This window comes from Phoca vitulina, unplaced genomic scaffold (assembly GCF_004348235.1).
Source record: "Phoca vitulina isolate PV1807 unplaced genomic scaffold, GSC_HSeal_1.0 scaffold21, whole genome shotgun sequence".
Classification (NCBI taxonomy): Eukaryota; Metazoa; Chordata; class Mammalia; order Carnivora; family Phocidae; genus Phoca; species Phoca vitulina.
Window position 1 is genome coordinate 14,365,809 of NW_022589724.1, and position 12,846 is coordinate 14,378,654.

The 12,846-nt window shown below is 52.6% G+C and overlaps 1 protein-coding gene and 1 pseudogene across 1 annotated transcript in view; both read left to right on the forward strand.

The window, feature by feature from the left end:
• Window positions 1-12,846, forward strand: part of COL27A1 (collagen type XXVII alpha 1 chain) — a 129,833-nt gene that overhangs the window by 13,529 nt on the left and 103,458 nt on the right. The window contains exon 5 of the mRNA XM_032418988.1: window positions 3,935-3,988. Coding sequence (XP_032274879.1) covers window positions 3,935-3,988 — 54 coding nt within the window. The remainder of the gene's footprint in view (window positions 1-3,934; window positions 3,989-12,846) is intronic.
• LOC116641445 lies at window positions 9,920-10,087 on the forward strand (annotated as a pseudogene).

Below are 12,846 nucleotides of genomic sequence, written 5' to 3' on the forward strand. Positions count from 1 at the left end.
CCTAAAGGGAGCTCCCCCGCTACCTTGCTGTGTGTCCTCAGGCTGTTTCCTGCCCCTCGCGGGTGCCCATTTTCCACTTTGTCCGTTGGAGTGGACTTAGGGCTCTTCGGGGGCACTGTGTGGACGGGCATGGCATGGGGACAGCAACGACCTCTTACAGGGTTTCAGGTATTCATGGTGGGTATCACCCTTGGCAACCTGGAGTGGAGAAAGGGTTTCTGCAGACCACATCTCCTGAGCTCTTAGGTTTCAGTGTCTGCCCAGGAAAAAAAGCTGGCTTGGGAGGACACGACCTTTGCATCCATCTTCCCATCTCTGCAGGGCCATCCTGGGGTGGGGATCCCGACACGAGCAAGGTGGGGGGGAGCTCCCCATGCTGAGAGGTTTGATCAGAGGCGGGAGGATGGCTTCGCAGGGCCGCAGGGCCTAAGATGAGCTAGCCTGAGTCTTGGTGTGAAAAAGAACTCCTATGTGTTATGCCTTGCACACATGTAATGCTGCCTTGTTTGAGCCCCTCTCCCCCCAGGACCCTTGTGGGCCAGGATAATCATTCTCATTTTGGGAATGAGGAAGCCGAACATATAGGAAATGGAAGAGCCAGGATGGGAACCCAGGCCCTGAACCGTATGCTGGCACCCCTGGGGGTCCTCTTGGAGAAAAATCTGTCCTTTTCCCAAGAGGGCTCAGACCCATGATGCCTGGCACCTGTGCCCAGGCTGAATCAGCCTTTCCCACGCTGGGTGCCTGGCAAGGCTCTGGCAGAGACAGCTGCCTGGGGCATATTTTTAGTTCAGAGCCCAGCGGATGGTTCTGGTTATGCAATTACTCCAGACCTGGCCCTGTGCTCTCTGGGCCCAGGGCTCTGGAATCTGTTGTCTGATGCGGCATTTCCTCCTGGCTCCAGAGTCTCCATGGAGCACATACCCAGAGCTGGGGACCACAGAGGTATCAGGGCTACTGCTGGCCACAGGACCTTGCAGTCTGGGACCAGGATGAGGCCCTTTGACTATTAGGCAGTTTGTCCATCCAAACGCCTCCTCTGCACCTTTACTCGGGTCGGCCTCTTGACCTGACCTGGTGTGCCCTTCTTTGAAGCTCCTCCTCCATCCCCTGCTGAGATCAAATGCCACCTCATTTTCTGATGACAGCCCCCTTCTCCGAGTTCCTGCAGCAGTTTATCTGCTGCTCTGGATGCCATGGATCACTTTCCTAAAGCTCGCACAGACCGCTGAACTCTGTTGGCGGAGCGGCCTATGCGTGATCTCATCCCACCAGCCCAGCCGTCCCGAGAAATAGGTTCTGATGTTGTCCCCGTGTTACAGACGAGGAAACTGAGGCTCAGAAAGGTTTGGTTACTTTGGAGAAGGTCAACCAGAGAGTCAATGCTGGAGCTAGGATTGGACCCAGACAGTCTGACCCCAGAACCTATGATCTTAACCATCTATTGTGCTGATTTATCTGTCTACCCAAACAAGCCCCTCTGGGCCAGAGCCAGGCCCTGTTTCTCTTTCTCACACGATGCATGCAGCAGGTGCCGGGCAAATGGTTTGCTGAAGAGTTCTAGTCTGGGAGTCAACAACATTTTCCCCCCAGAAGCTGTGTGATCTTAGACAAATCCCTTCCCTTCTCTGGGCCTCAGTTTCCCATCTATAAAGCATGGGGTCCGCTCAGGATTTTCCAAGGCATTTCCTTGGAACCATATTTCCAAGGTTCCTCCCAGCTGTGAAATTCCATGAGTGAGGGAATGACTCTCCCGACATCCTTCTCAGGCTTTCTGTGTGCTCTCCCTCCCCCCGCTCCCCACCGTCATTCTGTTTCTAGGCTGGAAATTCCATAGATCATAAAATTCCAGAGATAGTAGAATGCGAAAAGTAGACCATCCAGCTCCTCTCTGCACGAATGACGGCTCTGGGGCTTAGGGAGCGGCAGGGCCTTACCTGAGGTCGCCCAAAGCTCAGTGGTGTGCCCCTTTCCACCTCCACATACTTCCCCAGCCCGTGGAAGGCTGTTGGGGAATCCCTGGGCCCTCCCCATACCCGGCTTTCTGGGCTGCAGCATTTATAGAATTGGTCTGCTTGGCTCCCAGTCAACTATGTGCTCTGTTTCTTTGCAAGGCAGTGGCTGGAGAGGGGTGGGGAGGTGGGGGTGGGGAAGCAGGAAGCCCCCACTTCCACACACTGCAGACGGGGTAGCCGAGCGCTCCAGCCCTCCATCTTTGGGGCAGCTGGGGGCACAACTGGGGAGAAGATAGCCACCCTTGGCCTCCCACAGCCCATGACTGTTTCTGGAGTGCTGGTCGGGGGCCCCTCCTCAAACATGCCCGATTCCGTCTGAGCTCTGAGGTTAGACCCCAGGAGCCTGGGCTGGGGTGAGCATCTCAGGTCTTCCAGATTCCTTAGAGACCACTGGGGGTCCTAGTTACTCATAAGACTGTTGGGGAGAGGGAGGCTGGGGAAGGGGGGTGCTCACAGCTGGTTCCAGGTCACATCCATGTGCCGGGTTGACCATGTTCGGTGGAATGCTGGAGAGGGCCGGAGAGCGGGTTATTTTAGAGGGAGGGTCACCAGTGACACCGTTCTCAATTCCCCAGGCCGAGCGAGCTTCTGAACACTGTTCCTTTTTGACGGGTTTGGAGAAGGGGAGGGTCCCTGTTCAGGCATCGAGGAAGAGGGAGGTGCCTTGGTTGGAATGTGACAGGCTGCAGCTGGAAAGTTGGCCTCAGAGAGGGAGGAAGGAAGCAAGTTCATACACAGCTAGCCAGATGAGTCAAGAGGGGCCAGGGACAAGGGCAGTGTGTCTAGAAGCTGGTGTGGTGGGGCACCACTGGGCTTCTCGAGGCACCTCTCCCCACCCCCAACGCCCCAGATTATTCCTGCTGGACAAAGACTCTCGGGAATGACCCGGCTCTTCAGGTTCTGTTTATATTACTGGCTGTAAGACTCTACCCCAGGGCCCTTGCTGGAGAAAAGTGGACATAGCAGGCTCTAGCTGTTCTATAGGATTCAGATAGGACCTGGGAAGATCGAGTGCCATGAATAAGCCCTGGACCCTAAGCCAACAGGCCTGGGTCCCAGCCCTCCCTTGGCCACCTCTCTGCTGTGTGACTTGGCCAAGACTCTTGGACTCTCTGGGCCTAGTCTTCCTAGCTGCTCCAAGGCCCCCAGAGGACCTGTCGGCTCAGAGCTCGTAGGAACCTAAGGGAGAGCTCTCTGGCTGGGCTGTGGCCTCAGGAGGGAAGCACCTTTGCTCAGAAGACGCCAAGTCCTCCCTTCACTGGGCTCTCAACTCCAAAGGCTCACACCACAGTCCCGCTGGAGTCAAAAGGGAGCGGTGTCTTTAGGCAGAAGTCCTAGAAGATCCCCTCGAGGAGGTGGCATGTGAGCCAGGCCTCGAAGGACGGGGCGGGTGGCAGCTGGTGGGGATGGGTGGGAAAGGCACACATGATGAGAATGGCACAGGCCAAAGTGATGAGCAGTGGTGGAGGGAAGCAGGTCGCTAAGTGCGCTTTGAGCCCCGGGGAGCTAGCCTGGGAAGAGCTGCTGGGCCAGGGGCAGAGAGCCGGGAGGGAGTAAAGTAAAATTCAGAGGTCGAGGCCTTGTGCTCCGAAGTCACACATCTGAGGTTGACCTCTAGCTCTGCCCCCGAACAGCTGAGCGACCTGAGAAAGTTCTCAACCTCTCTGAGCACCGGCTCTATCTTCAAAATAGGAATAACGATAGCCCCCGCCTGGTGGGTTAGTAGAGTAAAATGAGGGAATGCATGGCAGGTGTTTAGTGCAGGGCAGGCATCGAGGGGGCCCTCCCTAAAGGTAGGCCGCCAGGACAGTCCTGCTAAGACATGGCTAGCTGAGAAGACCCAGTGGGTGGAAGGCATTGCTGTGTAAGTGGGGTGATCCCCATTTTTCCCTCACCTCTTTGTTTCTTTTCCCTTTCAGGGTCCTCCTGGGCCTTATGGAAATCCAGGCCTCCCCGGTCCTCCTGGAGCCAAAGTGAGTATTTGCTGTGGGGTCTGGGGGTAGGGCCATGGAGTGGGTGCTGGTGTTGGGGCTACGTTTGGGGTGCTTCCTAGGGGGCCCCTGGTGGGAGGGCCTCTGTGCCACAGACACCCCCTGAACGCCTTCTAAGTGCCAGGTGGTGACACAGTGAGGACTTAGGACTTGGGAGCGGAGCTTCTGGTTTGGGGGGATTAGGGAGAGAAGGGCAGTTGGAACCTAGAGCCCTCAAAGGAGAGCAGGAAGAAGGGTCATTTGCTGCTAAATAGGGAAGGCCTTGAATGTCGGACTAGGGATGGAAATTTTACTGGGCCAGACTTATCCCGGGAGGTGTGTCATCTTTTGAGCTGAGGAGGGACATGGTCCTATTTGGGAACGATGGCTGGATGTCATGTGGACGTGGACGGGAGGCGGGGACCAGAGCAGAGGCAGGGAGACCCCGAGGGTGGGGGCAGAGGAGGGATGAGGCTAGCCCAGCCAGCTTAGAGGTGTGGGAGGAGGGGCAGGAGGGGAAGCGAATGCATTCACGATGTGGAGCCGGGGGGGAGAGAGGACGCGGCTATGGGTGAGCGATAAGAGACCAGTGACACGGTGGTGTTAGCCTTGGTGACCCAACTGGGCCACCCGGGGAAGGAAGGCGAGGATGTTCATTTGGGAACTGGGAGCCCTGCCAGGTGGAGACGATGCATGGACACAGCAATTCCAAAGCTCTCTGCAGAGCGCTGAGCTGGAGATGAGCCTTGGGGGGTGGAGACTACGGCACAGAGATGCCACCCGCCGCAGGGAGCGCTCTTGGAACGCTCCGGTTAACTTTACGATGAGACCCCAGAGACCGGAGAGAACGGTGCCCTGATGCATGCTGGGAGCCCCAGCCCCGGAGTGCCCCGGTCTGTTCCTGGCGCTCCAGCAGTGAACAGGGCTGTCCAGGGCTGTGCTTGCAGCGAGCCGCCAGAGCGCCAAAAAGCGTGCCAGGCCAGCAACATTTAGGTCATGGGGAGAAGTCTCCAGGAATGGCTGGAGAAACGGGAGGAAGGGAAAGAAGTTGCAAGGTCAGGGAAGCCAAGAGCGCAGGGACTGTGCCGAAGGAGTGTGAAGCAGGCCCGGAGGGAGGCCAGAGGGGCTCCTGGCTAGGACACTGCCCCGCCCAGCCTGTCCTCTGTGGGGTAGCCAGGATGGCCAGGCCCAAGGTCATTCTTTGCTCAGCCCGTTGTGCAGATGCAGTGGCTTAAGGGAACCGACTGGTCCCCAGGTCATGCAGCCTCCAAAGACCAGCTCTGGCGCCCACCAGCTTGTCTGGGAGTTTGGGACACACGGCCAGGGCTGGGCTGGGGTCCTTACTTGCAGAACAAGCACAGAGGCCTTGGGTGCCCCGTGGCCAGCAAGTGCCTGGAAGTGCTCTGGTTTTAACAAGGCGAAGATAGCAGAGCTGTCTTCCTGGGCAAACACGGACAATAATAATCGCCCATATATGGGGCCTTACTGTGGGTACTATGCCCTGTGCGTGCACTTGATGTAGCTTGTCTTCATTCAATCCCCACAAAGACCTAAAGAGACGGGTGGAGACACCGTACCCATAAACAGATAGGGAAATTAAGGCTCGGGCACATTAAGGTGCCGTCTAGGAAATAACTGCAGGACCTGCCCCCCTGGGGCCCAGGCGGAGAGAGGGAGCCCCCTTGGGGACTTCTGCTCAGCACAGGCCTCAGGCCTCCCAGGCCCCAAGGTACATCACGATGCTGAGGTCCGCAGCTGTTCTGAATTGCCAGGTTTGCTCAGGAACACGCCTTTCTTGGTCTGCCGGGGGACCGTCCAGTCCTTCTGTTCCCTCCCGCTCCTGCCTGTTCTTTTCCACCCCCTCCAGCTTCCAGATTGATCCCTTGCTTCTGTGGCAGGAGATGCTCCAGTGGCTCCATGCTGGCCCCACACGGCAGGGCCCCAGCCCCAGGCCCACAGCAGCCCCAGTCTGGCCTGCAGCCCACTCCCATCCTGCCAACAGACGTGCTGAGGCAGGAGGGGGGCCCCTCAGCCGCTTCTCCCTCCATTTTGAGAAGCAGCTCTGGGGGTGGTGAGTGAGGCTTGTACCTAGCAGGTGATTCCTCCTCCTGCGGCCACATGTAGCTGGAGCGTGTGGACGTGGGGTCTCCTGGACAGGACGCCCTCCTGCTTCTGGGTATAACAGATCAGCTTGTGGGTTCCAGAAAATACATTGCAATGGGAGGCTGCTTCTTCCAGTAGCGCTTGCATAAGACTCCAAGGGGAAAAGCCATGCCCTTTGCCTGACACCTGGCCTGCAGCCCAGGGGTGAGCAGAGGTGGCCCCAGGACCGGCCAGTTGGGTGGGAGACCCCAGTTTGCTGGGCTTGGGTCCTGGGCTGCCCTTGATCTGGGGCGTGGCCAGGACAAGGTTAAAGCAGACGCTGTCCTGGGATGGAATTTCCTGACAGAGCTGAGGTTGGAAGAGAATGTTGTGTATCTACACCCGGGGGTGTGATTCTGGGGAGAGGGTCCTCCCTGTGTCCCAGATCCCCCTTGGGCCTGGGAGGTGACCTGGTGGGATTGGAGGGCTGGCCTCCCCCAGGCCCTGTGCTAGCTTCTCCTTCTTGTACATGATGTTGGCTTCTAGAGCCGCTCGTGGGGCCTCCCATCCAGTCATCTCCTTCAGTCAGCAGATGTTTATTGAGCACCTACTACGTGCTGTTGATGGAGAAATCAGCCAAACAGGAGGGTGTGCCCAGGTGGCAGGGAGCCTGCACCTCGTCTGGATGGGTCACTGTGCACTCATTGCTTCAGTGAGCTTATGGAGCCCTCAGGAGCTTGTGGCCTTGTGGGATAAAGACTGAGGGGTGGGAGAGACCAGTGGATTAAGGAGGATCAAGAAAGGGAGGAGGATCAAATGAAGGACTTGAGGTCACAAAGACGCCAAGGATCACTGGTGGTGACCAGCATGGCAGGACTGTCTTCGGGATCCTTGGGTTTGCCTGCTGGAAGATACTTGTTACAGGGCAGCCTGCCTCCCCTAGACCCCAAGGCCTTATCCACGTGCCATAGGCCGGTACACCCCATGTTCAGCTCCATCAGGAAGAGGGAGGGCCAGCTCCCACATGGGATCGAGATCAAGGACTTTGAGAATGAGGCAGAGAAACCAGCCCCCTGGGAGGACAGCACTGGCTGACCTCGGAGGCCCAATGTTGAGTCATTGGATTGATTCATGTTGCCAACCGACCCATACTTGCTGCTGTAGGAAAGGGCAGAGGTTAAGAGCGCAGACTCTGGAGCCAGACGATCCAAGTTCAAACCCCAGCTCTGTCACCTCCTAGTTCTGTGACTCTGGGTACGTTATTTCAGCTTTCTGTGCCTCAGTTTCCTTATCTAGAAAATGGCGGGGAAGAGTCGCTGCCCCCTTGAGTTGTCACGAGGAGTAACCGAGTCACTTAGAGCAGCACTGGCCTGTGGAAGGGTCATCTGTCAGCACGGGCAAGGTGTTGGCCCTGTATTGGGGCCCCAGCGCCTCACCAAGGACAGTGCCTGCCCTTGTGGAAACAAGCTAATCACACTGATAAATGCAGAATTATGCCATGATCATGGGTCTACATGAGAGGCGTGGGGTGCCTAACACGGTGGGGACTGGGCTGGTCTAGGGGGTGAGCTGCACCTTCCCAGAGGGCAGATGGGTTAAACTAAGGTCTGAAGTAGAGCAGGTGACAAGGTACAGGGGCAGGAGGAGGCCGGGTCGGGCAGCAGGCCTGGTAGGCGGTGGTAAGGCTTTTGGACTTCATCCAAGCAGCGACAGGAAGACACGCAAAGGATTTTAGCAGAGGTGACACGATCAGATGAGGTCTGCAGAGGCCACTCAGGCAGCTTGAGAAGCAGGGCCTGGCCGGCAGCCAGCGGGGAGGTCCAGAGCTGCCCTGCTGGGGATGCTGATGCGGCACCGTGGTGCAGGCAGGTGGGATGCAGGGCCGTGGGCAGGTGAGGGGCTCTGGGCCAGAGGCGGCGGGGCTCCAGCTGTGCAGGAAAACCAGTGCTGCCCATGCCAGAGGAGAAGGCGCCCGGCCCCACTCTTCTTGGCAGGCGGCCGCTCCATCCCGGTGTGGCTTTGCTCAGTGTGCAGTGAATTACCCAGGATTATTATGGGCCCTCAGGCACCTGGGCCGGGGGGGTGTGGTGGGGGGAGATAGGTGGGCAGGAAGGAGCAGACTTGGTGAGCCAGGTGGCTGCTAGCAGAACTCGTGAGGTGGAGAAAGCCTACAGGGTTCTCAGGCCCTAGCCTCCCCTTCCCCTTCTTCTGATGACAGAGGTAGGGCATGCTTATTAAGGAAAATGTGGAATAGTCTAGAAAGTATCAAGAAGAAAGTAAGCTGCCTGCAATGGCCCTGCCCAGTGATAAGCACTGAGTGCCTTTTGAGGACTGGGCCAGGGACTGGCCAAGAGCTTTACATACTTTGTAGGGTAGATGTTATCACCCCCATTTTACAGATGAAAAAACTAAGGTCTAAGTGGCTAAGTAACTGGCCCAGGGTCACATTTCTGATAAGTGGCAGAGACAGGATTTGAACCCTCTACTGCCTAACTCCAAAGCCTGTATGTACTTCTAGCTACAACGCAATTTTGTTCCATAGCTCTATCGCCTTCCTCTGTAGATTAAGTAACATGTATATTATACATATGTTTGAGTATGTATATATTATATATATGAGTTGTATATAAGTAACGTTATATATTTTTAATCAATCAGAATTTTTGTTTCTTAACATATTTTATATATGTTAATATACATGTAACATAATATATATGTTAACCCATACATATATGACATATATTAATCAAAATGCATGCATACAGACACAAAGATACAGATGTGTGTACACGTACAGGCACACATACATAAATATGAATAATTTAAAATATGCCCTGCACGTAAGTGCTTTATGGGTTTACTTGTTTTATTAGCAGTTGCCTTCTAGAAAGATTGAACCAATTCACGCTGTTGCTAGCATCAGAGGAGGATATTTTAAAAAGACAATTTATTGTTTTCACTTCAGTTCATTGATCATCCAGAAGAAGAATGCTTTTCTTACATCTGTTTTCCATTTGTATTTTATCATTTATGAATTTGTTTATCTGGGGGGTTGGGATGCTGTCTTTTGTTATGTATTTGTACAGTTATTGATATTTAAATATTAAGATTATGCAGGCTTCATCCATCTTATGAATATATTCCAGTTTGGCTGTTTGCTTATTAAGAGTATTCATGATGATATTCACAAATAAAAGTTTTATGTATTTTTTTTGGACTGACAATAACAGCTAACACTTACTTATTAGGAACTTATGTCAGATAGTTTGGAGAGAGTTCCACCCACATATAAAATTTATTGTTCTTCATTTTTATACTTAGACATTTCTTTCCCACCACATGATCAGATAGGTATTCATTTATATTCCTAGTTATTTCATAGTTTCATTTGTATTCTTAAAGATTTTAAACCATCTGGTATTAATCTTCATGGGGGGTGGGTATGAGATGGGGCTGTAACTTTATTTTTTTTCCCAATAGTTAACCATTTATTAAAAACCTTGACTCTACTGATTATTGTATGATAGACCAGGGTCTGTTCCTGGCCATTCGAATATATTTCATTGCTCTGTTTGTATATTTTGTGCTAAAATACTGTTTTATATGACATCTACGATCTTTATATGTCTTCTCCCCTTGTTCTTTTAAAATATTTCTGGCTATTTATTCTGTAAGATGATCTTTATGCCCATCTTAATAATTTCCTTAAAAACAGCCTTGGGATTTTTATTGGAATTGTATTAGATGTGTATATTAATTTGTGAAGAATTGACAGCTTTAAAATACTACATTTTCCTATCGAAAACCATGGCATGTCTTCTCATTTGGTTGAGTTTTTAAACATCTCTTAGTAGCTTTGCGCAGTGGCAGTATCGTAGCCAATGAGGTTTATCCGAGGCGCGATTATTGCTAATTGTAAACATCTCTTAGTAAACTTTTATAGCTTTTACTGCATAAGGCCTGCACAGCTCTTGTTTATGCTTAGAAATTTTATATTTTTGTTGCTGTTATGAGTGAAATATTTTCCCCATCCCATTTTCTAGCTGGCTGTCAGCTAGTGATGAGGACTGTTGACTTTTGTATTTTTGTACTTTTTGTGTTTATTTTATAACCACACCCTGTACTGTATGATTTTATTGATTTTAACAGTATTTCAGTTAGTTCTCCTGTACTTTCTAGACAGGTCCTCGTATTGTTTGCAAAAAACACATATTTTTGTCTCCTTTTCTTCAAAGGCTAGTTGTCTCATTTGTTTTTCTTGCCCTATTGCATTGGCCAGAACTTCTAAACACATGACATAGTGATAGTGGGAGGCCCAGATTATCTTCAGAGGAAGCCAGTCTGAGCCAATCCCAGCCTTAGAGTTGTCTCTTGAGAGTCTATTCATTCATTTGCTCATTTGTGAAATATTTTATGATGCCTCCTCTGGGCCAGGCCCTGTGCTGGGTACTTGGATTGGAGATGACTTACACAGGGGACTTCTGGCCCAGAATTTCCCAATCCTTTGTGATGTGTTCCTCCTTTGTGTCAGTCCCTCTCTAGACCTCAGCCATTCAGAGCCCTCTATTCCTCTGTTCCCCAATCCTACCTGCAGAAAAGGAGCTTAACATAGTCCCCACTCCCACTATATTTGTAGCATTTATTGTTAAGGATATACCTTCCCATCTGCCTTCTAGTTCACAGAGACTTTGTTAACTAGTCCAGAGGGCGTACCATTCCCCATGCAGACAGGGAAAGGGGCTTGCCCAGGATCACACAGGCTCGTTGACTGGAGAGCTGGGTTGGCAACCAGGTTCTCATTCTAACCAATGTGTGAGCAATTAATTAGACTTTATATATTCCTTCTATCTCTCACTGGGGAATCTGTAGGAGTCTGGCTGGGAAGACATATAGTCTTCTCCATTCCAGAAGTCACACCTTCACCTGACTAGGGGTGCCTCAGGCATCCCTGGAGTTGAAAGTTCATCTGCCTCCCTCCTTGTCTTCCTCCAGCCTGAGCTTAGCTAGAACTCCCTTCAGGGATTTCCCCTCAGTCTGGGTCAAGTTCTCCCTGATGTCCTCCTTACTCCACTTATCATTGGATGGTAGTTTTTGATCTGTAGTGTACTGAAATGGCTCTGAAACCAGACTGCTGGAGTCTAAGTCCCATTTACAAATTGTATGACCTTGGATAAGTGACTTAGCCTCTTTGTGCCTTAGTTTCCTCATCTGTGAAATGGGATGGTGATTGTTGCTACCTCACAGATTTATGTGTACGGGGCTCAGAAGAGCACCCAGTAAATGCTAGCGCTGATTATCATTACTGGTCTCTGGTTTCTCCTTTGAGAGTCCCCCATGAGCATGAACGGTTCCCCCTGCGGTATTCTCTGTATTCACCCCGAAGCTTGGCTCAGAGTAGATGTTCAATATGTACCTATATTTGTGGCTATTGTCCTTGGGCAGGGATTACATCCCAAGCACTGTGCTGGCTGCTGAGAATGCAGAGAGAAATCCATAAATAATGAAAATGGCTCAGGTAAGGAACCCAGGCAAGGGAGCAAGTCCATCATCTCTGGGGGTCTCAGCTTCCCCTTTTATAAAATGACAGAACAGGATACACAAAGGCCCACCCCGTTTCAAGCCCAGCTGCTCTACCAGCTGCAGACCGAAGTGGGCAAGGGCGGGGTGGGGAGAAGCTGCCATCCTTTTTTGGCCATTGGAATCCTTGGTAGCCCTGAGCCCGGCTTTGCACTTGCACTATGGACATAAAAGGCATCGGAGCGGGGCTTGTGAGGAGCCAACGGTGTGAGATGTGTGTGAGGGGCGGCCAGGGCGAGGTGGTAGATCCCAGAGGGTGGTTTCTGCGGAAGTGACCTGGAGGGGCCCAGGTGGACCGGCAGTTGGCGTTCCAACAAGGAGGGGCTGGTTTCCCACCTGGGGCAGCCGTCATCTGGTCATTCTGGAGTGCTGGAGAAGCATCCAGCCTTCTCATTCATAAACGAGTAAATGAGTGCTTCGAAGTCAGAGCGAGCGGGCACTAGCCAGACCTGGGAAGACCTTACCTCTTATCTGTGTGTCAGCCCAGGCAGTGACCCAGCCTCTCTGTACCTGCGGCTTGGTCCTGAGTTGCAACCGGCAGGTGTTAAGAGGATGAATGGACACGGTGTTGGGCACGGAGTAGGTGGCTCTGGAAGACCTGCCCTCTTTAAGGCTCTGTCCAGTTCGAATGTAATGACTTCTCGTGGAGAGCGGCTGAGCCAGGATTTGGAAGGGCTGGGTTCTGATGAAGAAAGGAACCAAATGGGAACTAATTAAAGTTGGCCAAACCACCTGTCCCATGTGTCACATCCATTATCTCACTGGCTCCTTGCCAAGAAACCTAAGACGCTGGTGGATGTGTATGCGTGTGTGTGTGTGTGAGAGCATGCACCCGTGTGCATGTGTCTATGTGAGCATGCACCCCTGTGTATGTGTGAGTGTGCCCATGTGTGTGCACCTATGTGTGAGAGAATGTGTATGCACATACCTACGTGTGAATATGTGCATATATGTGCGTGCACCTGCGTGCAGGTGTGAGGAGGTGTGCGTGTGCCCTCATGCACGTGTGTGCCTGTGTCTGTGTGTGCGTGCTGTGCAGCCCCCATTTTAAGGCTAGGAAACGGAGGCTCAGAGAAGTGAAGTGACTTGCCCGAGGTCCCTCTGGGATTCCCTGCCTTCACCCCAGGACTTCTGGCTCAGGGCCCAGCTTGGGGAAGGAGCGTGGGAGTGAGTGTGAGGGATAGAGATCAGGGGTTCTTGGA